Raw genomic sequence first — 27,855 nt, forward strand, 5'->3', positions numbered from 1 at the left:
TCAATTCAAAAAAATTCAAAAAAAAATATTTAAATCATGATTGCACGAATCTTGACTAATTAAAAATGCAGTGTTTTGACTGAATTTGAGACTGAATGGATTATTCTAAATTATTGACAATGGGGCCGACATAAAAGTCAGGTTGAACCATGTGTGTTTTTGATAGAGGCTGCATATTTCACCTCTGTAATACAGTGCAGATCTAGTGTAATAGTCTTTCATAGTCCACACAGCTTTCCTTCCTTTATAAAGAAAAAACCAACAGGGTTTTTATAAAGTTATACTGAGGGAAATTACTTTGTAAGATGGATTTATTTTTTCTCAATCAGTTTGACCTCCCACTGTATGTTGACCTGATTCAGTCATGGACACCACTAGACACAGCAGTGGCAAAGATCCCTCCAGCAATTCTAACCCAATCCAATTCAGGTTGGCTGGTGGATCGAGAGCAGAAAAAAATAGCTGACCTCTATTTTATAAATTAGGTTAATGCATTAGTCACTCCTCTCTACTACCACAGGTACTGTTGACATGACAAGATTAGCTTATCTAGCATGTGAAAAGCCATGCTGTTGGTTACATTAACTTAGCTAACAAAAACAATTACAGTGTGAAAAGTATGACTTTTATTATGTCACAAAAGCCATTTATTTATTTCCCTTAAATGCCACTTATTTTTTGAAAATACCTTGCTGAAAAGGATGATGAATATAGATCCCATCATACATTACTACTCTGTAGTTTGATCTATGAAGCATCTTACCCTTAAGATGACACTTTGTGAAATGGAGCACGATTGGTGAATTATTTATGGATAGACTGGAAGGTACAAATAATACTCAGGTTCTCTGAGATACGGGTTAACAGAGACACCTGCTGGATAAATAGGTACAATGCATTTGTGTGGTAGTGTATTGTGGATAAAGCACGTGTTCACAGTGATTATATGTTACCCAATCTCATGATTTTAATCTTAGTCTTATTTGAATATTTTCCCAGAATAACTACCTGGTGTTCATGGCAGAGCTGTTTGGTTGGTTTGAGGTGGACAAGCCGTCTTTTGTGAAACCAAGAATGCTGGACAACGAAGGCACAGGCAAGTCTTACGTTCTGACCTTACGACAATAGTAGCGAAAACAACTGTATTGTCATGTGTGGAAAGAAGTGGTGGTGAGTGCTAGCAGTAATAGTGGTTGTAGAGGTACCTGTGGGTGCATTTAATCAGAAACATACACAAAGCAAAGTAATTAGGGGGGAAATAGTATTTTTTTGTTATACATTGTGAAAGCACAGTTTGATCAATTGTCTTTGTTGTGTCACCTCAGAGCCCTCATTCTTGTCGAAGAATATACCAGCAATCCCCATCTCCAAGGCAACCAAGAGGAGCTTCATGGAGAGACCCCCAAGTCCTGAAAGACCCAGGTATACTTCCAAAAATGCATCAGCAAGGCATTTCACTTGCATTCGAGTGGGGCTGCTTGTTAGCCAGTAGTTTACGCCAGTTGGTGGGCAGCTGGCAGGTGTGAATATATGGGACTGATTAGGCCAAATAAGATCGGATTTTTTAGCAAAATTCACATCTGGACAAATTAACATCTGGACAAATTAAAGCTAAAAGGAGCATGAAAATATATAGTACAATGTATAATGTGTTTGAATTTGTATTTTCTCTTTATCATTCTCTAGTTTGCCCCTCCGACCCCAGCCTCGAAACTCAGGTGGGTGATTTTCTATTTATTTATTTACTTTTTTGGTTTGAAAAATTTAAGCGTTAGGTATGAATATTAAATTTATGATTACTTGTACAGTAGGTAAAACAAGTTCAGTTTTGATTCTTACTTTGCTTACCTGTGTCATCCAGGAGAGATCAAGAGGTCAACCTCAATGTCCTTTGTCGATGGCAACCTCGGCACCTGGCCCAAAGAAAAAAGGTTAGTAATATTACTGTCCTGTTTGTGTGCTGCCCATTTAAAATATCCAATCCCAAAGACAATTAATTACCCCATGGGGATTAAGAAAAGCATATTGTGATGTTTCCAAACCAGACTTTAATTTAGAAAAGAATTTAGAAATATGAATACCAAAGAAAGGTATCTGAAGATTTAATCACGTTTCTTTTTTGTTTTTCTGTTAAGGTCTGGGCCTTATGGAGTGTCTTTTGACATCCCCTTTGACAAAGAGGACTCTGCTTCCGGCGGTCTTTCCTCCACGCGTGGCATGGTCAGGTCTGTCAGCACTGATGATGGTTCTGGCTTCAAGGTCCACCACCTTCCCCGCGGAATGAAGCGTAACCTGTCCTTCCAGCCAGTAAATGGCCAGAGTGTCGGCATTGAGGAGGAGGGCTGCCCAGACAGCCTAGCTGGTATGGAGCCTAGCAGGCCAACGTACCCCAACGGACATGGAAGTGTCATGGCAAAAACTCCCTCCATAGAGGAAGCCCTTCAGATTATCCACAGCCCAAATAGGCCCCCAGTGGAGGGGATCAACAGCGGTTTCTTCCTGCACACTCAGGACCACGGGGCTGGTGTTGGTGTCTTGGAGCCAGTGTCGGAGTTGGACTCCCAAGGGCCTCCGAGCACCGCAGACACCACCGAGGTGGACACTGGCATCCATATTCAAACAGAAGACATGCTAGATGAGGATTCCTCTCTGAAAGACTGCTCTGTGAACATGGACCTGGATATGGACACGCCAAGCCCCTGCCCGAGCAGTCACAGCAAATCCCCCTCAGGGTTGAAGTTGACCAGCTTTGCTGAACAGAAGAAGAGGAAGCATACTCCATCATTGCCAGACTCGGGGAGGTGCAGCAGCAGCTCCCTCAAGACCACTCCTGAGGGCTCCGACTTTTGCCTCCCGTTATCTGTGTCCTGGGCCCCGACCCCTGAGCACAGCCCCAACCATCAACAAACCACACCCACCCTCAGTGCTCAAGCATCGCCCACACCTGTACAACTTCCAGCCAATGACCCTGCTCAGGTCATGGCTACGGAGATGGTACAGCTGAGGATGAGGCTGGAGGAGAAACGTAAAGCCATCGAAGCGCAGAAGAAGAAAGTGGAGGCTGCTTTCACGAGGCATCGGCAAAAGATGGGTCACTCAGCGTTTCTCAATGTGGTAAAGAGAAAAGGAGATGGGGCTGCCAGTGGAGAGGAAGGAGGGAAAACCGAGGGAGAAGGCAAGGCAGCAAGCAGAAGTCCCACCTTCAAATTTGGGAGGAGCAAGGCGGACACACCTGATGGGGCAGAGCAAAGCAGCACCGCTTCCTGTTGGACAAAGTCGCCTGGCGCAGGAGAGGAAGGTGGTCAAAGCCATGCTCAGCTCACCGAGGTAGATCTCACCGAGTACACGCGCTCGATTGAGAAACTGAACCATTCATTAGCCTTCCTTCAGACTGAGATGCAGCGACTGGCTCAGCAGCAGGAAGTGATCATGTCCATGAGGGAGAAACAACATCAGCAGGCGTGGGTAATCCCTCCTCCCCATACAACCCCATCGCCGCAAAAACAGAGTCGAGCCGGAGCTGTTACTCGATCCTCAGGACCCTCTTCTCCTGCCGACTCCCCTCGTTCCACCCACCGCTCTCCAACCAGCATCAAGCGCAAATCTGCCTCCTTCCACTCACGTACTCCTCGTGCCGCTCGACCCAACGAGCTGAAGCTGGCCCCTTACAATCGAGTCCTAACTGCCCCACAATCGGTCGACAGCATCCCCAGGCTACGACGATTTTCTCCCTGCCAGCCCTTGGCAAGTTCCTTCGTTTACATGGGGGAGAAACCAGCAACCTCCAATCCAGAGACAGTAGGTTCAGATGGAGATAAAACCAAGGAGACAGAGTCACTAGATTCCCCAGAGAGGGAGATTGCCAGTGTATGTGTAGCCAACTCACCGCCCAGCTCCCCCAATCTGCAGAACAAGAGCGAACAAACAGAAGCAGATTCAGTTCAGAAGTCGGTTGCCGATTTGAAACCTACCATAGAGTCATCGTTTCCTGAGGTTCTGGCCCACCCTGTGGTAGAGACCTTCACAGTGACACCTACAGAGATTCCTCCCCAGCCAGAAGCCTCAGGCCAAGTCAAGAGCAGCTTGATTGAGGTTCCTCTGTCAGTCATGAAGCCACTGGATGATCTGTCACTTGATGATGATTTGGAGATGCAGCAGGGTGATGTGGAAGGCCCGTATCAGGAACAGAAGATTTCTTGTGGGTTTTTCTTCAAGGTAGGCGTTTGATTCAAAGAACTGTCACCAATGTCTATATTTGGTTGCACTTTGTCTTTTCATAATAAAATTTTAAAAAGAATCGAAGGGAGGAGTCAACAAGTAAGAACAAAGAACCAGCAATATACATTTTAAAAACCACAGTATGCAGAGTCTGGCTCGCAACCATGCAGCGCCACTGTAAGCCTTAAAATGCAGTGGTGCAGTTCTGAAAAATAAAGGCAATTACATTTTAACCTGAGGCAGCCATGTTTGTTTTTTTTATCAGGAAACTCTTGTTTCTAACATGATGAGATGATGAATGGTTCAGGAAACATGTCATCTTCCCATTTATGGGTGCTAAGATAGCTTGCTAGCTGCAGTCTGGGCTTCGATGTAGGTCATAAAACTGGGGCTGTTGTGAATAATTTAGGCACAGCTGTGGAAATGTGGGGTTGGGGAAGGGTTGAATAGATGGTGGATGCTGAGGGATGAGCAAAGGATGTACACATGAAATAAAACCAATTTGTACTGAAATTGGCTGCCTGGCGTGCCTATGTTGGGAACAAAAATACAAAGAATATGGATAAAAACAGAATAATAAAAATTACATAATAAACATTTCGGTGTCTGGATAGAATAAAGAGCAATGTACCCTTTCTGCTCCAGAACAAAAGCCTTTACTATGCCTCTGCCAACCCTTTTACTCTAATTTAATTTCACAAAGGAGAGTTGACCTTTTACAATAACTCTTTAAAATATCATTCATTATATCAAATTAGATGAATAAAACGTTGTATCACATAATAATCTGTCACAACTGTAGACTGTCAGCTTTGCTTAATGAACAGCAGCTACAAAACAGTAATGTATGATATTCACTAAATGATTACTATGCTTACACTCTTTACCTACAAGGTGAGGCGACTGACTTTGTTTCCTATGTGACTCAGGCGGATGGAAATGCCGAGGATAACATGGCTCAGAAGAGGGCTGCTCTGTTAGAGAAAAGGATGAGGAGGGAGAAGGAGAGCCAGCAGAGGAAGATGCAGCAGGAGGCTGAGTTAGAGCAGAAGAAGGAGGAAGCTCGGTATGTTGACACATCTGGAAAATAAGTCCATACACATTTTCAGAACACAGTGTAGTGTGCTCTTTTCTTTAGTCTGGCAAAAAAAAAAAAAAATATTAACAGATTATTATACATAATATTCAGATATATTGATGGTTTATGTAGTTCCATGTGTCCCATGTTTTTTAGACTCTTATTTTCTTTTTCTTTTTATCTTGAAACCTATAAATGAGGTTTACTCCACTGCTGGAAATTAGTATCAAGTTAATTAATAAATAAAATGTGAAGTACCAGATGTTTTCTTCTATTTTTCAAACAAAAAAAATCATCAGATTTAAAGGTCCCATGGCATGAAAATGTCACTTCATGAGGTTTTTTAACATTAATATGAGTTCCCCCAGCCTGCCTATGGTCCCCCAGTGGCTAGAAATGGTGATAAGTGTAAACCGAGCCCTGGGTATCCTGCTCTGCCTTTGAGAAAAAGAAAGCTCAGATGGGCCAATCTGGAATCTTCTCCTTATGAGGTCACAAGGAGCAAGGTTACCTCCCCTTTCTCTGCTTTGCGCGCCCAGAGAATTTGGCTCGCCCATGAGAGAGAGACATTATGGCTTTCAAACGAGCAAAGTGGCAGTTGGTCAAGGCCACAACCCCACCCTCCACCTTGCCCCCCCCCCCTTCTCTCCTCCGGGAAAGAGACTTCAGATACAGTATTAGGGGACCACTAAGGTCTATATAAAAGCATCCAAAGAGCACCATGTCACGGGACTTTAAAATGTACAATTTCTAACTTAAAGGTCCTATGACATGCTGCATTTGGATGCTTTTATATAGGCCTCAGTGGTCCCCTAATACTGTATCTGAAGTCTCTTTCCCGAAATTCAGACTTGGTGCAGAATTACACCCACTAGAGCCAGTACCACAATGAGCTTTCCTTAGGATGTGCCATTTCTGTGTCTGTAGCTTTAAATAGTATTGAGGAGGAGAGAGGTGGGGCAAGGTGGAGGGTGGGGGTGTGGCCTTAACCAGCTTGCGGCCATGGTTTTAGCTCTATTTCCTCATGGGCGGGCCAAATTCTCTGGGCAGCTGTTGGCGGCGGGCAAAGCAGAGAAAGGTGAGGTAACCTTTCCCTTTATGACGACATAAAGGGAAGATTCTAGATCGACCAATCTGAGCTTTCATTTTCTCAAAGGCAGAGCAGGATACCCAGGGCTCGGTTTACAACTATCGCCATTTCTAGCCACTGGGGGACCATAGGCAGGCTGGGGGAACTCATATTAATGTTATAAAACCTCATAAAATGAAATGTTCATGCCATGGGACCTTTATTACTTCATTTACTTTTTGTAGCGTATATATTCATCTATGCTGAACAGAAAACACTTACAGTATTTCTCTGCACTGACTTCCTCCCATTCCTCTGCTCCGTCTCTTCAGACTAAAAGCAGAGGAGGAGCGCGTCAGGAAGGAGGAAGACAAGGCCAGAAGGGAGTTCATCAAACAGGAACATCTCAGGAGGAAGCAGCTTAAACTGATGGAGGACATGGATACTGTCATTAAACCTCGACCAGTCAGTGGGGCCAAGCAGAGGCGGGGGCGTACCAAGTCCATCCATCGCGACAGCATGGACTCCCCCAAAACCCCTGTCAGAGCTGCCACAGGTAACCATGGAGACGGACCCCACTCAGAGAGCTCATGGTCATCCCATCCGTTGAATCGGTGTCCTGCTGCCACTTTGCTTTGTGCCACCTGAGAATGTCTTAATCACATTCTTTCACAATAATTACACATTTCAGATATTTATCTAATTTGGTCAATTTAAGCTTTCAACTGGATTAATTGTGACATTTCATCCACTGCCTAACAAGCCCAAATGAATACAGTAGAACTTGAAATTTAAGCTTGAACATGAGATATACTGAAGGAGCACTGCAATGCTTGTATGTGTTAATGTCAATAATTAAATCACGCATTATAGTATAGTACAGTATAATGTGTAATAATACATATTCATGCATATATTATAGTGGTGTCCATGTGGACTTTGTGTGTATTACTGGATGTTAGAGTTCATTTTAGTCCAAACACTGAGGCTGCATTGCTCTGTGACAGGGTTGGTACAAAACCCAGTGGACAGCCTGTTGTTGTTATTCATGGTGCCGGTGTAACTGTGTCGTGCTGTATCACATCTCATCTCACATCCAGGTTCACGCCAACGTGTCTTTTCAGTCTCCAGCTTGTCCCTTGCTTCCCTCAACCTGGGAGACAGCGACAGCGTTCACTCTGAGAAGAGATCGCCAAGGTGAGATGTTTTTCCAAGTTTATAGCTGTTGGTTTAGGTTTGATGTTTTCAGGGGATGAAACCTTTGGATACATAACTAATTCAGCAATGTAGCAGTGGGATATGTTTAGTAAAAGAAATGCTAGGTGTAAAAAAAAATGCTAGGTGTAAAAACACGGGTGTGTTGCTGCCAGTTTGTTGTTTGCTGTATGATAAAAATTGGAATACCTAAAACATAAAAACACAGACTTGACACCCTGCTATTATTGAGAATAATTCACAATTTCAACCTGGTTCACTTGTTTTAGGAATTACAGTAACTAAGCCACTGTAGAGGCAATCCATTAAGTCAATGCATAATATATACAGTAAAAGCACGCTGAATTATACAGGGCAGAAATTTGGCATGTGTATCTGATAAAAAGCATCTGGGTCATTACTGGTTGAGGTGTAGCCAGACATGGACATATAATATTAAAAAACAATACCAAAACAATTTATTTGAAAATATCTGAAAAACTTTGACTTTGGAGTGAATTTTAAACATATTTCTTTTAACTGTTCTTCATGTGCAGTAATAGTGATACTTTCTGATGTTTTTTGTCTTTTTAAAGCCAAGCTCTCCAGACTAACTCCAGTTCTCAGGTCTAACATTTCTTCTGTATTCTTCTACCTTCTTTCTTTTAATACTTTCTTTCCTGCTGTTTCACACACGTCAGAAGTTCTAGTTTAGCCTCTGGTGCTCTCTTCTGCTTTCTGAGCTCTCCTAAACTGAGAAGAAGAAGGTTAGTTTCTGCTTGGCAGTTTTACTTTAAGGCACTTTAGACTACCCTGAGCCCAATCCTGCACTGAAACCCTGTTCCACGCTGGGTTTTATCAAGGATTGATCAAGCACTTATAGGAAAAGCAACATATTTCCTTATGATGAACTTCAAAGCACTAGTCTAATGCTACGCCTCCCCCCAAAAAAAATAAAATAAAAAATAACACTTGCCTTTTTCCACTTACCTTTCTGCTTGGCCTTTTTCACACCTGATAAACATTAGAGTAAATGGTTTAGTTTTGTTTTGAGTCACTGCATCTCAGACCTGTTCTGTAGAACACACCCTGCATAAAACATCCATCTTATCAAGTCATTTAACCCCATGTTGTGTCTTAAAATCTGCTAGTGGGATTCAAGAAATCAGTTGTTCTTGAAACATGCAAACATGTAGTTAATCCAAATTAGACCTTTTATATTGTTTTGGAAGATTAGGCCTTTTTGAAAGAAAAAAAAAAAAAAGAAGCTAAGATGACTTGTTAACATGGGCAGTTTGCAAAAAATAATACATTTGAGCTTAGGTTGGCTGAAGTTGCTGTGCTCATTGATTTCACATAATTACAGATGCAGAATACTGTGTTTTGTAAATGAATTATGATGTCAGTGGAACAAACTGTATTCATTCATTCACTCTGCATATACGGAAATCAGTTGTTCACGTATAGAGGGGACACATAATGCAGTTTGCAGTCAAGAAAAAGAGTAAATGTAAAGTGCTGCACTATAATTGATTGTCCTTTTTTATTGACCGTGTATGCACCAGACTGCCTCACAACACCGCACTCACTGCCTGTGCTTGCAAGCTTTGCTACTCTACGAGTTACTGTGACGATGTGCAACAAACACCCAAACCAAGTTCAAACTGTGCGCTGGAATAGTACACACAGTTTCCCTTCACAGTAAGGGGTACATCTGTATAGACATGATGTAGACAGGGTGGGAACATGACACCAGCCTAATACTGCTTTTCTGCAATGGCTGGAAGGATTTATTTTTGGAGATTCAAAGTATCTAGTTGGCTTGTATTATAGTAAAGTAGTTTCCTGCCCTGCCTACAGAAACAAATGCTGAGTGTTCAGAAGCAGCACCGTGCAGAAAGGTCATCTAATACTCTGTGTGTGTGTGTGTGTGTGTGTGTGTGTGTGTGTGTGTGTGTGTGTGTGTGTGTGTGTGTGTGTGTGTGTGTGTGTGTGTGTGTGTGTGTGTGTGTGTGTGTGTGTGTGTGTGTGTGTGTGTGTGTGTGTGTGTGTTCTAGGCCAGATTCTGCAGATGGCTTCCTGTCCCCGAGTCGCTGCAGCAGCAGGAATGGAGAGAAGGACTGGGAGAATGGATCCACGACCTCCTCTGTTACATCTAACACAGAGTACACTGGTAGGACAACTTGTGCCTTCTTGGTAGGGTTTCCTAGCTCAGTAGATGTACAATGTAAATCAAACATCTTAATTCTGCATTCATAGCTACAATTTCTTTCTCAGTCCACCCAATAACACATGGACATGCTACCAGTAGACATGCTACCAGTAGTAATCTTCTTGCATGATTTATCAATAAAAAGAGTAAAAATAGGGAGGGGGAGTCTTTTCTTGACATAACTGTGTAGTTGTCATGACAACAGTCCAATCCTAATGTTCTCTCCTGTGTTCTCATTCAGGACCAAAGCTATACAAGGAGCCTAGCGCCAAATCTAACAAGCACATCATCCAGAATGCTCTGGCCCACTGCTGCTTAGCAGGCAAGGTTAATGAGGGGCAAAAGAACAAGATCCTGGAGGTAAGGGCATGGAGCTTTTAATATATTCTTCTATACACTGGCAAGGTTTGGAGTGTCCTGGTGGCTGTATTGATGATGCACACCACGTACCTTTAACAGTCAAGCCTTTAAAGGTGGTTCACAATAAAAAAAAAAATTTAAAAATGGAGGGAAGGCTGCAAGACATTAAGTTCTGCCGGAAATGTAATGTAGCGTAGCTGAACATTGATTGCAAAAAACACCAAAGTAGAATGAATGGAATTAATTTGTGAATGACAACAGAGTGGTGAGTATGATAGCACTTTGTTGTTGTACTAATACACTTGGTGATAAGGAAAAGCAGCCTACATTATACTGAATTTATCAATACGACGGGTAACAATTGAGCTTTTGAGTTTGCATTAGCCAGGGAACAGGCAAATTCAAAGGCCTGGTTCTCTGATATTAAGGTAAATAAAGTAAACTATTTGAGAATTTACAGTTTGAGTGGTTTCATTTTAAAACCCTTCCATCACAGTGATTTACAATATGTATTTAGGTCATGTTCCACCAAAGGAAATGTATGTACAAGTAAAGGTTCGCTTTGTTACAAAAAGGGCTAGTCAAAGAATAATAGATATTACTCTAATCGCAGAGAGGAAAGGCAGAAAAAACATTTTAGCATTTAAGCCAATCTAAATCACAGGGCAGACACACTTTTAAATAGCTAGAATTAGGCTTGTGAGAGAAGACTGACGAGTCAAATATCACCAGTACCTAAGCTTTCCTTGAGCATGCGTGACTTTCATACTGTATCTAATGAGCTTTTCTGCCCTGACCTTAACAGGAAATGGAGAAATCAGGGGCCAACAACTTTTTGGTTTTGTTCCGAGATGGCGGCTGCCAGTTTCGCTCTCTCTACACTTACTGCCCCGAGACGGAGGAGATCAACAAGCTGACAGGCATCGGCCCCAAGAGCATCACACGTAAGATGATCGATGGCCTCTACAAATACAACTCGGACAAGAAGCAGTTCAGTCAGATACCAGCCAAGACCATGTCGGCCAGCGTGGATGCGGTGACCATCCACAGCCATCTCTGGCAAACCAAGAAGCCAGCCACCCCTAAAAAAGTAGTGCCTGCCCAGTCCTAATGGAACTTAATACACCCAACATCACCATTCCCCCCTCAAATGGAACATACCCATTTCAATTTGCACTTCACTGTACATATCCATGAAGATTCAAGCACCTGCAATGCCAGTTAGATGAATGCATATTTGTCTTAGGTTTATGTTTGTTTGTTTTTTCTTCTCATTGCATTCCTGTCCTTGTTTTTCCTACTTACTCTGGTCTGGACATGATAGAACTCAAAGATTATGAACAACTGGAATGTATGCCACTGCTGAAAAATGATGTAAATGCTTATCACTTCTGTGTTTTTAGAGATTGTCATGTTTGAGTCAAATTATGAAGGCATGTGTGGGTGTTTTGTTTCCTATGTGCCAAACGTCAAAAAATCAGACAGTATGAATGCCGGGACATTTTACTGAAGCACTGAATGTTTTTAATTCATGTACATATTGATCTATGTTTGCATTATCCTGTTGATGTGTGGCCTTATGCGCGTTTTGTTTTAGCGTGTGAGTGCAATGAGGTGATTGTAAAACAGCGTATACAGATGGGATTTTTTTGTACTTAGAAGAACACTTTTTTTCTTCATCCCTGTGGGTAAAACGGTTTGTATATTAAGGTACGCAAAACTACAAAACGAATTGCATACAGCTAGTGTTAGCCACACAGTATATGTGTGTGTTCAGCTCAACAAAGCCAAGCGGTTTCAGCTTTTTCAGAACCCTTTTTGAGAAAGTGATTTCAAAGGATGCAGGACGTTACCGTGGATCACTGGTTCTCAACCTGGTGGTCGAGACACCTCCAGACGATTTGAACTATCATCAAAAAAATCTATTTCTGATATACAAATATGCTGTCATGTTTGCAATGGTTGTGTTAAATTCCTTTTTACTCATAATATGCAGAAGTAGTTTCAACCTCAAGATGTACTCCAAGAAGTAAAGTTGACAGACAGTGAAAGTAAAACTCCTCCCTATATTAACCATCTGGTTTGTTTTCACTTGGGTTTTACAATGAGGCATTGCTTCAGCCAAAAAGTTTGAGAACCAGTGTTGAAAATCCCTCTGCTGCTGGTTCACAGCAGATTTGTGAACAAATAAAACAGCTCAGTATTATTTTATTTTGTATTGTCAAATGCTGCCTAGTGCAGCACATAGGATCTTTGCAGATTATTAATATAATGTACGATTACACTCTCACCCACTGGTGTCAGTAAAATGACTCCATTCCAAAATAATGACACCTGACAAGTTTTTCTCTGTATCAATATCAGGATTTACAATTCAAACCATAATAGTACTTAATTGACTTCAGATTCACACCAGGCTTACTTACTGTATCTTAAGGTAAAAGCAAACACCAGATGTCGTTAACATAGTGCATAAAGTTTGGATTGCTTAGTTAAAAATCAATCGCTTGTACTGTACATCACTGCAAGTGTTGCTGATTCATTAAAATTGACACACTGTTACTATGGTTTTCATTTTCAACACATCTATGCATCTGTTGCTCTTACGTTCTTACATAACACAAACGTGTTGTCCCCAACAGCCTATAGATGCAACGCGTCCTAGATAGACCAGACAATATAGAAATGTTGTTAGATTTCTTTTATTTGTTTGTATTTTTAGGATAATGAATTTCACAAAACAATGCAAGGCAGAATAGGGCAGATTCTTGTTGCTGCATACGGGTAGAGACTCGCCACAGAGTTTCATTGGTGTCAGTATCACGTTCCTTTTGCCACCGAATGTCAAATCAACATAATTTGCAGGTACGGTTTCCAACAAAAGAAAATCTGCTAAGATTGTGCTTTGTTTTTTAACGGGAGGGGAGGGGGGGGGATATTTATGACCAAAAGAGAGCATGTACATGTCTTTGAAAATGTAATCTAATATAACGGAGTGTTTCTCTGTTGGTAATTAGAATGATTTGTCAACTGAAGCTATGTCCACTATCTATGGCGGTTTAAGGCCAAGGTAAATGGTTATTTAAACTCTAATGATATTGTACAGTGTGTTCATGTGAGCTCATACCTATTCACTATGATGACTTTGTTTTGTTTGTCAGATGCTGTGCTGTCATTCAACATATTGCTGAACATGTAGTTTTAATTTTGTTTTTGTTTTTTGGCTTTAATAAAACTAAGCATGGCCTCAGCATTTATGTGGTGTTTATTGTAAAAACAAAAAGTATTGGATGGATCTGTCAATCACCATTGGTATTTATTGAATGTTGTTTTGATGTATAGAAATGATTAAGGAGACGTAAAGATGATATGGGGTGTCACATCTTTCACCATGCAATATTTATGGCCATATTCTTTTTTTAGTTGTTTTAACAGTAGACACTTTACAGTAACAATATATCAACACTTTTGTGTGAGGCAACAGTATCATTTTCAAGGCATGTATTTAACCTCAGTCTTATCCTCATTGAGCTGAATAATTGTTAGACATCAAACACTTCATTTTGGCAAAGCAATCTCTTAAGTAAGCTGGCTCGCTATTTTTTTCAAACTTACAATACATAATTGTGTATCATGTACTCTTTAGCTGAATTTAGTAGGCCTGGAGCAGGATGACGTTACATGTAACATTTTATTAGAGGAACTTTATTGTCCAAATTGAGGAAATGTGTCACCACACAGCATTATAGACCTTATAACAATATTTGTTACAGCTACAGATACAGATAGTTTTATTTATCCCCGCAGGGCAATTCAGTTACTACAGTCCACAAACGGAGAATACTGTCAGTCAGATGGGAGCACAATAAAATATGGGAAAGTACGAGATCAAGAACTAAACAACAAGAAAAATATTTGAAATAAAAACTGAATAAAGAAGATAAGGCCTACGATAAAGAGAGACAAAATACACTCGATAAAGGGCCGAATGTATGCCGAGTGCACATAACAAGTAAAATAATAAAATTAAAATAGTTTAGTAAAAAATAAAAGAGGTAGCCTAGGCATTTGTTGCTATGAATAACGTTGGGTTAACGACTTTTACCAAATTCTAGATGTAGCTTAACGTTAGGCTATAAAGGAAACCTCAGAGAAAACATAAAACACGTGCTGTTATTTTGTTTTTTGTTAATGTATTTATTAATATTTAGTTAAATTTAGAGTGACACTAGCCTAGCCATCTTAACGCCCCTCTCCATCAGTTCAGTGTGTTGAAGGTGTGACCTCAGGGCGTCATCACTACAGTTGAGTGGTGATTTGCGGCTGCGTCCGCATGGCAACCGCGAGCTGTGTACAAGAAAGAGGGCAGAAGGGACCTTTCTGCAGACGTTGACTGGGATATCCACGCAAAACGGCGCTTTCCTGTCCTCTTATTCGTGGATACTGATACATTTGGGAGACTGCAGACGGATTGGCGCGACTTTAATGCGGCGTGTTGTTGGCGCAGACTGACAGGTGAGGAGTTGGCACGGATTCACGGCGGCGTGTTAGCCTGTACCGCCGCCAGTGTATAAGCCATGCGCGATATCCTTCACATTAAGAATAAGAGGGAAAGGGAACGACATTGTTAGCTTTTGTTGTTCTGCATGTCGGTCCACTGAACTGGCCGCGTGAGCGAGTATGCCCTGTATGTGCCGTCAAGTAAAGGTGTGTCTGAGTGCAGATAAAGTGCTGAGGCTGTCAGGTTTGGGCCGCAGACCTGCTGCTGTCACATCCAGAACCAAAGAGCTGGATGCTTTTTGTGTGCAGTGAGGAACAGGGCGGTGTCACCGGCTGCTCTGCCTCCTGCACAGACACCCGCAGGCATCACCGCTCTCTCAGCCTCTTACTGCACTTACATACGAAGGGCGGGTGGGTTATGCATAATGAAGATCCCCTATGTCTTCGTATAGCTGCCTATGTGATGTTGCTGTGTTAACCATTTACACCTCGACGCTAAAGAAGTGCCTAAAATAAAAAAATATTTCATAGATAGATAGATAGATAGATAGATAGATAGATAGATAGATAGATAGATTTTTTTATTGATCCCCAAAAAAAATCTTACCTTCTTACCAGGATCATAGAAAAAAATATCCATCCTATTGTGCAATTAGGTCATTTTTAAATGGTAAGTGTAGAATAGACACTGCGAGCCCCCATTAAAATAGTATGGATGCCACAGCATCATATAAGATCACTTATAACATACCATTAAACTAAGTTCCTGTGGGAATATGCTATAACGCTGTGCCACTGGAGTTGAACAAATACCACAGAGCACAATCATTTAAAAGCACATGAATGCCAGAAGCTCCTGTAGAAGTGTTGGTAATACATAATAATTTATCCAGACACTGAGCAGCTGGACACACTAGAAGTCACTGTAGGAATTAATTGTAATTAGTATGTGTAAACCAGTGGATGTCAGTGTGTAATAGAAGTGAGCATGAGCATTTGTAAGTGTTTACATCATTAACATTGATCTCAAACTGTGAAGCTGTTTGGGCACCCTCTCCTCTTGGTTCACACACATCTCTGCCCACACAGTGACCGATAATGCTGTTTATTAAGCGCTGCATATCAGAAAATGAATTAGTTGGTCTACAACTTACCTACCATGTTTCTTAAATCCAATAAAAATGGTTTTCCCTTTTACACAATTTGTCAGCAGAACATCCAAAAAAAACTTCAACGTTGGGCCAGTCAACAACCGATTGCATGTTAATAATGCTGTGAGATCCCTGAAATTTGAAAATGATTGTATTTTAAGCAATAACTACGAGAGAAACTAAATACTGACAAAATCTTTGTTGGTTCAACAAATCAGTTCAACCTTCTTCTTCTTTTAGTGTAACATCAAGCAATTTAATGGAAAAAGGGAGCATTTCCCTTAAATTGTGGATATGTATGGACATTTTAGAATGACTCTCAGGTTAAATCAGGTTATGAACCATAAGCATTTGTTTTTTTTGATCCAACTTTGTCAACAACATGTGCATCTCCTCTTCCTTCTGTCTGTACTCCAGCCAGCTGTACGCTGCCACCATAGACCTGTAATCATGACGGCAGACGAGACGATCAGCATCAAGGAGGCAGAGGTGATCAAGGTGATGCTGGACTTCCTGAACTCCAGGAAGCTGCACATCAGCATGCTGGCCTTGGAGAAGGAGAGCGGAGTCATTAATGGACTCTACTCTGACGACATGCTCTTCCTCAGGTATGACTGTACACCAGATTCATTTGGCAGAAAGGAGAAGACCATAGTGTCCTGAGAGGGAAGATTCGACTTTCAGTTTTACAGACATTTGTAGCAGGCAGAGCTGTTTGTTAGGATCTGTGGGTTTGTTCGTGGGTCAGTCACCTCAGGTGCAGGTTTTCAGAGACCTCTTAAATTGTTAATTTGCTGCTTTCAACAGGCAGCTCATTCTTGACGGCCAGTGGGAGGAGGTGATGCAGTTCATTCAACCTCTAGAAGGAATGGAAAAGTTTGACAAGAAAAGGTGAGAGAAATAATGTGGGGCATCATTTCAATCAGATGCATGTTTAAGTAATGTCTTGGGTTAAGTTCCGGTACTGTTGCAGCATGATCATGTCATATTACTGACAGCCTCTGTTTCTTACCAAACACTCAATACAAAGAACACAAAGAACATTTCTAACGTAGTTGTCCTACCTAATTGAGTAACATGTTAATTAGGAAACGTCACTTGAGGCTTAATCAGTTGATGTCTTTATAAAGTATATTTCTTCATACTGAGATTTGTGTTTCCATTCCAGGTTCCGCTACATCATCCTGAAGCAGAAGTTTCTGGAAGCTCTGTGTATAAATAATGCCATGTCTGCTGCTGAAGACCCTCAGAATGTACGTAAATATGTAATGAGGAAATTAGTGTGAGTATTTGCATTTTGAAAATAGCCTCCTAACAAAGGAAGCCTGGTGGTCATCAGAGTGGGCTCACCACTAGAAGGACACTAGCAGGGAAATAAAATGCAGTCACAGTGCCCTTGAACATGGCAAGCTAATATCTCTCTGCTCCAATGGAGCTGCTCGGTGGTCAGTAGAAAAAGCCTGTGATTGAATTGAGATGATGATGCTGTGTGTGAATATGCAGCATCTTGTAAAACTTACACACAAACAGCTACATAATCACTTCTGCTCTTGAATGGTTCTCAACTACAGCTGGAGCTCTCCATGCAAGCGGCAGTCAAGTGCCTCCACAGTCTGGAGGAGTTCTGTCCGACCAAGGATGACTACAGCAAGCTGTGTCTCCTCCTCACACTGCCACGCCTCACCCACCACGCAGAGTTCAAAGACTGGAACCCAAGCACGGCACGTGTCCACTGTTTCGAGGAAGCCTGTGCTATGGTAGCTGAGTTTATCCCCGCAGACAGGAAGCTGAGCGAGGCAGGCTTCAGGGCGAGCGGGAACCGCCTCTTCCAGCTGCTCATCAAAGGGATTCTTTACGAGTGCTGTGTTGAGTTCTGTCAGGTAATGTGATTCCCTAAAAATGTGAAGACTTACATGAAAACGTCACTGGCTGTTAAAAGGCTCAAACCTAATGCTACCTCTCCACAACTGTAGATGTACTCGAAAAGCCATTAAGATCTATTTTAATGCAAGGTACCCCAAAGTTTGCTGGTACAAAACCTTGTCTGGTTTTAGATCATTTGTTTCATCTAATGTAATCTTAATTGCATATCAAATTCTGTTTGAAGATTTAAACCACGGTAGGTCTAATTGCACTCTTACATTTATTCAAAATCATCAAGGCTCACACAAAAATGTCAGTCATAGTATGCCATAAAATATCATTAAAGTCATATTATGGTGTGTCATAAAAAATCTTTAAAACGTCATAGTATAGTATGTCATAAAAAAGAATAGTATTGTACGCCATAAAAAATAATAAATAGGTCGTAATATAGTATGTCAAAACAAAATGTGTCATAAAAAAGTCATAGTATAGTATGTCATAAAAAATCATAAAAAGTCATAGGATAGTATGTCAAGAAAAAAGTCATAAAAAGGTCATAGTATAGTATATACTCATAGTAGTATAGTCATAAAAAGTCATAAGTATGTTATAAAATGTCGAAAAAAGTCATGACATTGAAAAAAGTCATAGTATAGTATGTCATAAAAAAATCATAAAAAGTCGTAGGATAGTATGTCAAGAAAAAAGTCATAAAAAGGTCATAGTATAGTATATACTCATAGTATAGTCATAAAAAGTCATAAGTATGTTATAAAATGTCGAAAAAAGTCATGACATTGAAAAAAGTCATAGTATAGTATGTCATAAAAAAACTCACCCAGTAAGAGCGTTCGCCCCATGTTGGGTCCTGCAGCGGCGTGGGTTTGAATCCCACCTGCTGCCCTTTGCTGTGTGTCATCCCCCATATCTCTCCCCCTTTCGTGTCTATCCACTGTCACTACATAATAAAGGGAAAAGCCCCAAAAATAAGCCTAAAAAAAAGTCATAGTATAGTATGTCATTAAAAATCTTTAAGATTTTTCCATGACATTCTTTACTATGACTTTATGACAGACAGCTCAGTTGGTAGAGCAGGCGCCCATATATATAGGTTTACTCCTTGACGCAGCGGGGCCGGGTTCGACTCCGACCTGCGGCCCTTTGCTGCATGTCATTCCCCCTCTCTCTCCCCTTTCATGTATTCATCTGTCCTGTCAAAAATAAAGGCTGAAAATGCCCCAAAAAATCTTAAAAAGAAAAAAAGTCATAGTATGTCATAAACAAACCATTAAAAATTCATAGTATGTCATAAAAGAATCTTTAAAAAGTCAATAAAAAAAAGTCATAAAAAGTCATAGTATAGTATGTCGTGAAAAGAGTCATAAAAAGGTAATAGTGATGTCATAAAAAATAATTAAAAAGTCATAGTATTTTTAAGATTATTTTTTGGGGCCTTTCCCTTTATTTGATGTGTATGTCATAAAATTTTGAATAAATAATTGATCACAAAAAAATAAAATTCATAACGTTTTTCATAAACAAAATCATTGAAATGTCATAGTATGTCATGAAAGAATCTTAAAAATTCATAATATAGTATGCCATAAAAAAGTCATGGTATAGTACGTCATAAAAAAGACAAAATGTGTCATAAAAAAATTATTTAAAAAAAATGACAATATGTCATACAAAAATCATAAAACGTCATAGTAGCATGTCATAAAAAAACTTTAAAAAGTCATAGTATGTCATAAAAAAAATGTCACAAGAACGTCATAGTACAACATCTTATACTATACTATAAGATTCTTTTATGACATTCTATACTATAGTATGTCATAAAAGAATCTTTTTTTTTTTTTAAGATTATTTTTTGGGGCATTTCCCTTTATTAGATAGTGACAGTGGATAGACAGGAAAGGGGGGAGAGAAAGAGGGGATGACACAAAGCAAAGGATTTGAACCCAGGCCGCTGCCAAGAACTCAGCCTACATTTAAATAGTCATAGTATAGTAAGTCATAAAAAAGTCATAGTATGTCATAAAAAAAAAAAATCATAAAGTCATAGTAAAGAATGTCATGGAAAAATCTTGAAAGAGTCATGGTATAGTATGTCATGAAAATCATAAAAAAGTCATTATATAGTATGTCATAAAAATCATTAAAAATGTCATAGTAGAGTATGCCATAACAAAGTCAAAATAAACCTATAGTATGTCATAAAAAAGTCATAATATAGTATGTCATAAAAATCATTAAAAATGTCATAATAGAGTATGCCATAACAAAGTAATAAAAAAGTCATAGTATAGTATTTCATAAAAAAATCTTTAAAAAATCATAGCATAGTATGTCATAAAAAAAGACATAAAAAGGTCATAGTATAGTATGTCATGAAAAGTTATAGTATAGTATGTCATGAAAAAAGTCATATAAAGGTCATAGAAAAGTCATAGTCTATCATAAAAAAGTCATAGAATAGTATTTCATAAAAAAGTACAGTACAGTACATACTAGTCAAGTGCAATGGCGTTCCTCAGAAACATTTTGTGCGGCCCCTGAACATGACATGAAATGCATGCAATGCGTTTTAATCATCCACAGTCCATTTCAGTAGACTTCAGTAGCGGAGGGCATACATTGAAAAGGGTTCCCCCTATGTTATAATAATATTAATCTTTATTCATACAGCACTTTTCAAAACAAAGTTACAAAGGTTGGTGGTCAGAACCCCTCTGTTTCTGTTTTCTAGAGTAAAGCAACTGGTGAGGAGATCACAGAGGGTGAGGTGTTGCTCGGTGTGGATTTGCTTTGCGGGAATGGCTGTGATGAACTGGACTTGTCACTGCTCTCCTGGCTGCAGAACGTCTCTCCAGGTGCCTTTTCCTGCGCCTTCCAGCAAAAGACCCTCAACATCCATGTGGACCGTCTGGTGAAGCCCAGCAAGGCTGGCCACGCCGACCTCCTCACTCCATTAATCAACCGCCTGTCCCCCTGCCCTACCTCACCCTTTCGCCAGAGGCCTCATTCAGCGGACACCTACATGTCCAGATCCCTCAACCCGGCTTTGGACGGCCTGTCCCACGGTCTGGCAGCCCAGGACAAGAGAGGCATGGAGGCGAGCATGAAGTCTGCCCTTAGTCGGAGCCTGGTGGAGAATAATGTGCATCAGCAGGACGATTCACCTGAAAAGTAAGAAGCTTGAGCACACCTGGGAGAAATGATTTTTGGTGATCGTTATAAGTGCCTGAAATACCAGATTGGTGGAGTTAAACATTACATATGTCTGCAGCACTGCTCAGTACATGTCATGTACATGTATCACTGCAAAACCAATTTTCCTCTGTAGCATGCAACACATTTATTGTCTTTTAAATGGTCCTGTCACATACTTTCTTGTGATCATTGCTGCTTACTTGACAAACCTTACGTCTTAAAACATGTAAGAAAATACAACATATAAATTGATTGATTAGCAAATGTTAATTTTGCTTTACATACTTGAACCGGGATTGTCAAGCTCTAAATTTGTTCATAATCTCTAATATATATATATATATATATATATATATATATATATATATATATATATAGATAGGTAACATGCTTTAATCAAATCAAAATCAAAAGAGATCCTGACCGATATATTAAGCTACACTTATTGTACTTATATAACATATTGCAATATATGTAATATAAAAAGTCATATAATACAATATTTATATATAATGTAATAATATTATACTCAGAAATATAATCTCATACTCCCGGAGCTTTCTTACCAAGCTCTCTCCCTTAGCATGTGCATGTGGAACGTTAGATTTAAACCCAGTGGTAGATATTGTTGTATGACACAATTTGTAGCTCCATTAATCCCATTAGCCCTGCTTTAACAGAGACATACTGCCTCATCCGTCATCTCCTCCTGCACAAAGCATATTATACTGCAGTACAGCAGTGTTGATGGATGCAATATATCTACAGCCTTCACCTTATGACTCATTTTTGAAAATGATAATACTGAGGCTTATACTAAATTAAGGCTATCAATTAGAGATACTTATGGTAACTCTGAGGGAAGTGGACTGAAGAGCAGGTTTTTACTGCTTAAATGTTGTTTTAGTAGGGTCTCCATGGCTCATTTGGCCATTACTACAGCCTCCGTTAGTAAGACTAGATGTGTTTAAAGTCCATCAAATCATCAGAGATGAACAGGTTTGACAGGTTTACTTTACAAGGTTAACTGCAAATAAAAATGTTACACCACTAAGTAATACTGTAGATGAAAGAACTACTGTAAACACTTTGCCAGACTGTTGGATGTTTTCAGGTTCTCTGGCTCCACCTGCTGGATACAAGTAATGTGCTCAGCTGTTGCAAAGTGAGATCACTACGATCTGTGATTAAGTTCAAGGGTTTGTCATATTTTCCTGACTATAGGAAGCAACCACATGGGCTGGATGGACCCAACACCACACGCACACCTCTGACTCCTGGAAAAGATGGTGGGCCACCCTGCAGCACGGAAACAAATGAGGTAATAAGAACCGCAGACTCTCAGCAGTGCAGGGTCTCTTACGTTTGGTTTCTCAGGCTGACTTGGTTTCGTGACTCGTGTGAAGACTGTAAAAAGAAATAGTCATGGTTGTCTGTCTGGTCACTTAAGTCAAAGTCAAGATTTTCAGTCTGTCTTCCCTCCCCAGTCATTCCTCTAGATGTAATAGATTTAGAATAGATTCCCCCTGAACCTTCTGAACCACTTCATCTCCACTGCCTCATAAATCCTTCCCCAATTCTTGACCACACCTGTCCCAAGGGGCACCAGCGCCTTCAAGCCCCCCCCCTGTCCCAGTGAAGAGGGTGGAGGTCATGGACACTGGAGGGAGATAGTCTGGTTTGATGTGCGGTCACACCCAAGATGGCCTGCTGCCTCCATCATCACTCATCTTTATGCATCCCAAGTCCCATCCAGAGGAGCAAAGTAGCTTGAGATTGGATTGGTGTGTGTGTGTGTGTGTGTGTGTGTGTGTGTGTGTGTGTGTGTGTGTGTGTGTGTGTATATATATATATATATATATATATATATATATATATATATATATATATATATATATATATATATATATATATATATATATATATATATATATATATATATATATAAAGTGGTGGGGAGTGAGGTGAAGGGGAATATACTGTAGAACCGCTGGTAATGATGAGGTCCTTGAAAACTTTTTATGGGATGGATGATGGAGGACGAGACCTTGGGAGTTGAAGAGTTGTCAGTAGTGGCTCTTCGGAGAGAGTTTGTCTATTTTTTTTATATATTATAATCTGGTGTGTGTGTGTGTGTGTGTGTGTGTGTGTGTGTGTGTGTAGTGATAATTAGCACTGCCAAGCATTGAAGCAGAGAATACTGAAAGTGATAAATATTCTGTCATTCAGGTTACAGGGCTTGTCCAGGTAAAAGAAATCCTGTCAAAAAAAGCTTCTTTTTTTTCGACGTTTTGCAAAAACAAGCTTTGAAGTGTGTTTATTTTTGACTCACTATGTGCATATGGGTTTGTCCAGCGTCCTGACTCCACAGAGCACATCCAGGAGTATTACAGGCAGCGTCTCCGCGTGCAGCAACATCTGGAGCAGAAGCAGCAGCAGAGACAGCTCTACCAGCAGATGCTGCTTGAGGGAGGGGTGAAGCCACCAAACGGAGCCCAAAACAACCTCACGGAGACCTTCCTCAGTAGGTGAGCAAGTCATGTAAAAAGATTCAACATCAGTGATGCAATGAATGAAACCCAACCTCAGTGCTGCCTTGTTGATACGAAGAGTTCTTGTTTTTATCCAGATCCATTCAGAAGTTGGAGGAGATGAACATGGGCATTGGAGATGAGGTGATGACACAGTGGAACGGGCTGACAGGGAACACCAGCACATCCAGTCCCAGAACCACCAACACCCGCCACACCCCAGACACCGGGTCCCCGAGGGACAAGGCAGGTGCCGGGGTCAGCAGCACCCCGTTAGGGGCCGGGAGCCACGGCTTGCCTTCCCTCAGCGAGTCCCCAGGTCCTGCCAGTCAGAGGTTAGAGCCTTCCGAGTGTGTGGTCATGTCATTATCACACCACTCCCACAACTACTGGCATACTTGGCTTAAGTTTTGATAGGATATGATATACATTCTCTCCTGACAAAATCATGCTTGGGTAATTTGATGTTGACTAGTTATCTTCTCTATACTGATTTAATATTGAACAGTAAGCAGGACACAATCCAGTGTCGCTCTGCAGCATTTAAAAATGCTGATCTTTATATTAAGGAATCACTATCAATTATGAAAAAATAAATTAAACTAGTATAAAATGAATTTATCTTTCTAGCTGTGTGTGTGTGTGTGTGTGTGTGTGTGTGTGTGTGTGTGTGTGTGTGTGTGTGTGTGTGTGTGTGTGTGTGTGTGTGTGTGTGTGTGTGTTTATTATCAGTGCTGAGAGGACCAGAGGGTCTTGTCCCACAGTCCAAGATGATTCTGGCTGCTCTGCGACTCGTAACTCCCAAGAGGTACAGCAAACTGCTTAAGTATTATTTTTTTAATATTATTTCTATAGCTATTTTAGTATTAGTGGGTCCACTGTTTCTCTGTAACCACCTAAACCTTTGACTTTCCAACTAAATGCTAGATACACGTGTTTGATCTGTTTCCCAAAGGTTAGCCCGAAGGGTATTTGTGTTTTTAAAAATCTATGCTGATGTCCACGTAGATCAGAGTTCAAAGGATTATCTTTCTGATTGTGTACAGCCGGGGAAGTCCAAAGCACAGTTTGTTAAAGTGAACCAGCTCGAGGACACACAGGCGGTGCGTGCAGTGGCCTTCCATCCCTCTGGAGCGCTCTATGCTGTCGGCTCCAACTCAAAAACCCTGAGAGTCTGTGGCTACCCAGAAACCCTGACCACCAGGTAGAAGCCATTCACAGGCACCTACAAATCCAAACTATGAGATATTCTTACAAGGTGATGATGTATGTACCAGACATACAGAAACTAGACACAGAAAACCAACCAGCCAAATAAGTGTTTTAACTTAACTTGTGGTGGCAGCATGGGGATTACTGTAAATCTGCATGCAAGTACACTGGGGATTTGTGCATCATGTGAACAATTTTGATCATTAGCAAGGAGAGCAAAAAGGAGAAAATGTGTTGTGTCTTCAATTTTATTTGCATGTTAAAGCAGAATGTTTGAACTTCAACAATATTCTGTTGATGAGAACAAATGAAGAGACACGCTGAAGACTGTACCAGCATTTTGTAAGACGCACACAAAAAAAAACAAAAAACAAATGTGTATTGTTCACACATACAAAAGTCAGTCCTCAAAATATTTTAATACAGGTTGCAATTCTTTCCACAATTATATCATTTGAAAATGCACTCCTTCCTACACATTTCTTAGTCTGCCTTTGTATTTTCTCGGCCCTTTCAGTGGTTCTGGTGCAGTCAAGCAGCCGGCAGTGCGCTTCAGGAGGAACAAACACCACAAGGGCTCAATCTACTGTGTAGCCTGGAGCCACTGTGGACAACTGTTGGCTACTGGCTCCAACGATAAATATGTCAAAGTCTTGCCTTTTAATGCAGACAGCTGCAATGCCACAGGTATTATTCTACGTGTTTTAATAATGTCTAATATGTTTATGTAATGTTTTTCTCAGCCACTTACCTTGAACAGATTACCTTGAAGAGAAAAGACCTATGTTTGAATAATCACTGACATGCCTATAAGCATTTTTCTACCTCTGAAAAAAAAAGGTTGAGTTGCTTCTGTTGTGGTCAAAGTGATTTGGTAAAAATAAATAAAAAAGCAGAACAAATGAAATGCGGTTTCAAAAAGAATAATTGAGATACTCCATTGGAAATTGAGGTAATGGTATTGTTTGCCTCTGATTCAGGCCCAGACCTGGAGTTCAGCATGCATGACGGTACCATCAGGGACCTGGCCTTCATGGAGGGCCCCGAGAGTGGAGGATCCATCTTGATAAGTGCCGGGGCCGGAGACTGTAACATCTACACAACAGACTGTCAGAGAGGACAAGGCCTTCACGCCCTGAGTGGACACACTGGTACGTTAGCCACAGCTCTTCCCCTTGTGGAAGAAACTCTAAGCTTTTTAAATCAGTTTGCAGACATGGTGAATCATCATTATTATTTCTAAATTGTTCCCTAATGAGAAACAAACCGTACAGTACCACAATATATAAACAGGGCTTGTAAACACAACAACTCAGTACAACAAGGTAAAGATACAGTGTGTAAGACGTCACCGTTTGGTTTGAACAGGACACATTCTGACTCTGTACACGTGGGGAGGGTGGATGATCGCCTCTGGCTCCCAGGATAAGACCGTGCGGTTCTGGGACCTGCGGGTGCCAAGCTGCGTCCGGGTGGTGGGCACAACTCTGCACGGCTCAGGTGAGTCGCATCGTGACTCTCATTAGGGCGGATTCTTGATGTTGCTGCGAATGACTTGTACCACGCTGCTACAGGTCAGTGTAGTATCCCAGTTGACCCACAAGAAGGCACTAATGCTTCCTGAAGATTTCTGGAACACGGCACAGCTGCCAGTAACTGAACATATTGCAAATTAGACACTTCCAATCAGTCAAAGTTAACGTCATATTCCCATAGATTTAAAAAAAAAAAAAACCTAAACAAAGAGTAGCAGTGGGTGCTCACTGAGATAAACAAATCCCTAGTGCTGTTATTTTTCAGTGTAAATCTTGTTAAAGAAACAACTAATAGTAGGCAGTCAATTTTAAGCTGCAGCATCCATCTTTACTTAATACCACTCTGTCTCACGCAGGGAGTGCAGTTGCTTCGGTGGCCGTGGATCCCAGCGGCCGCCTGCTGGCCACAGGTCAGGAGGACAGTACCTGCATGTTGTACGACATCAGAGGAGGCCGCATAGTCCAGACATACCGGCCCCACGGCAGTGACATCCGCTCGGTGCGCTTCTCGCCTGGAGCCCATCATCTCCTCACCGGCTCTTACGACAACAAAATCATCATCAGTGACCTGCAAGGTAGCAACGCCTACACGGGGAGAGAAAAAACGTGTAACAAAATACACATACTGTACACAAAGGGTTAAAGATGAATCATTTGAATTCCATTTTAGATTATCAAATCCTATTTGAAAAGGTTAAACTTACTTGATGACCCATTATTTCATGTTTTAAAGGTCTCATGGCATGAATATTTCCCTTTTTATGAGGTTTTTTAACATCAATATGCGTTCCCCCAGCCTGTCTATGGTCCCCCAGTGGCTAGAAATGGTGATAGGTGTAAACCGAGCCCTGGGTATCCTGCTCTGCCTTTGAGAAAATGAAAGCTCAGATGGGCCGATCTGGAATCTGCTCCTTATGAGGTCATAAGGAGCGAGGTTACCTCCCCTTTCTCTGCTTTGCCCGCCCAGAGAATTTGGCCCACCCATGAGAGAGAGGCATCATGGCTTGCAAACAAGCAAAGTGGCAGTTGGTCAAGGCCACACCCCCACCCTCCACCTTGCCCCCCCTCTCTCCTCCTCAATAGCTACAGACACAGAAATGGCACATACTACGGAAAGCTCATTGTGGGACTGGCTCTAGTGGATGTAATTCTGCACCAAGGCTGAATTTCGGGAAAGAGACTTCAGATACAGTATTAGGGGACCACTGAGGCCTATATAAAAACATCCAAAGAGCACCATGTCATGGGACCTTTTAAGAATTCCACCTTTTTAAAGTACAAATGTAATAGCATGTTTAATTAAAATGGTGCCTGCAGTGTAAAAACAATAGCGTTGTGAAAAATGTTGCTTTCAAGTCCCACTTTCTATTGAAAGAGTCATATACTTGCATTAATCTGTTCATTTAGCTACCATGTTAATGCAACGCAATGCTGTCAGTGTCTGATGGTTAGACCCCACATTTTTTTTTTTCCTCCAACCCCAGGTGACCTAACAAAGCCCCTCCCTCAGACGGTGGCAGGGGAGCACTGGGACAAGGTGATCCAGTGTAGGTGGCACCCCCATGACCGGACCTTCATCTCCTCCTCTGCAGATCGAACTGTTGTCCTCTGGGCACCAGGCCCCTGAACTATTCACTGGAGAAACACTGGTTATCAGCAGCAGCAGGAAACACAAGAAGAACACAGTGGCCGCACATCGTGTGTGTGTGTGTG

The 27,855-nt window shown here is 41.1% G+C and overlaps 2 protein-coding genes across 5 annotated transcripts in view; both read left to right on the forward strand.

Moving 5' to 3' along the window:
- camsap2a (calmodulin regulated spectrin-associated protein family, member 2a) overlaps positions 1–12,574 on the forward strand; it is a 56,612-nt gene extending 44,038 nt beyond the window's left edge. For 2 of the 4 annotated variants that reach the window (XM_028587631.1, XM_028587633.1), the window contains 11 exons: positions 1,000–1,096; positions 1,326–1,422; positions 1,687–1,718; positions 1,862–1,931; positions 2,136–4,215; positions 5,148–5,284; positions 6,698–6,921; positions 7,466–7,562; positions 9,617–9,732; positions 10,013–10,131; positions 10,937–12,574. In XM_028587631.1, coding sequence (XP_028443432.1) covers positions 1,000–1,096; positions 1,326–1,422; positions 1,687–1,718; positions 1,862–1,931; positions 2,136–4,215; positions 5,148–5,284; positions 6,698–6,921; positions 7,466–7,562; positions 9,617–9,732; positions 10,013–10,131; positions 10,937–11,242 — 3,375 coding nt within the window. In that variant the 3' untranslated portion in view covers positions 11,243–12,574. The remainder of the gene's footprint in view (positions 1–999; positions 1,097–1,325; positions 1,423–1,686; positions 1,719–1,861; positions 1,932–2,135; positions 4,216–5,147; positions 5,285–6,697; positions 6,922–7,465; positions 7,563–9,616; positions 9,733–10,012; positions 10,132–10,936) is intronic. The other 2 variants (XM_028587632.1, XM_028587634.1) reach the window with 1 other exon arrangement.
- Positions 12,575–14,416: 1,842 nt separating this feature from the next.
- Positions 14,417–27,839, forward strand: LOC114561396 (WD repeat-containing protein 47). Its single transcript, XM_028587401.1, has 16 exons — positions 14,417–14,646; positions 16,200–16,390; positions 16,590–16,673; positions 16,951–17,035; positions 17,354–17,662; positions 20,401–20,840; positions 22,089–22,185; positions 23,220–23,392; positions 23,494–23,730; positions 24,128–24,203; positions 24,442–24,599; positions 25,125–25,294; positions 25,588–25,758; positions 25,976–26,107; positions 26,499–26,717; positions 27,627–27,839. The coding sequence occupies exons 2-16, from the start codon at positions 16,233–16,235 to the stop codon at positions 27,767–27,769; spliced, it is 2,652 nt and encodes an 883-aa protein (XP_028443202.1). The 5' UTR covers positions 14,417–14,646; positions 16,200–16,232; the 3' UTR covers positions 27,770–27,839.
- The last annotated feature ends 16 nt before the right edge of the window (positions 27,840–27,855 follow it).

Source organism: Perca flavescens, chromosome 9 (genome assembly GCF_004354835.1).
Source record: "Perca flavescens isolate YP-PL-M2 chromosome 9, PFLA_1.0, whole genome shotgun sequence".
Taxonomy (NCBI): domain Eukaryota; kingdom Metazoa; phylum Chordata; class Actinopteri; order Perciformes; family Percidae; genus Perca; species Perca flavescens.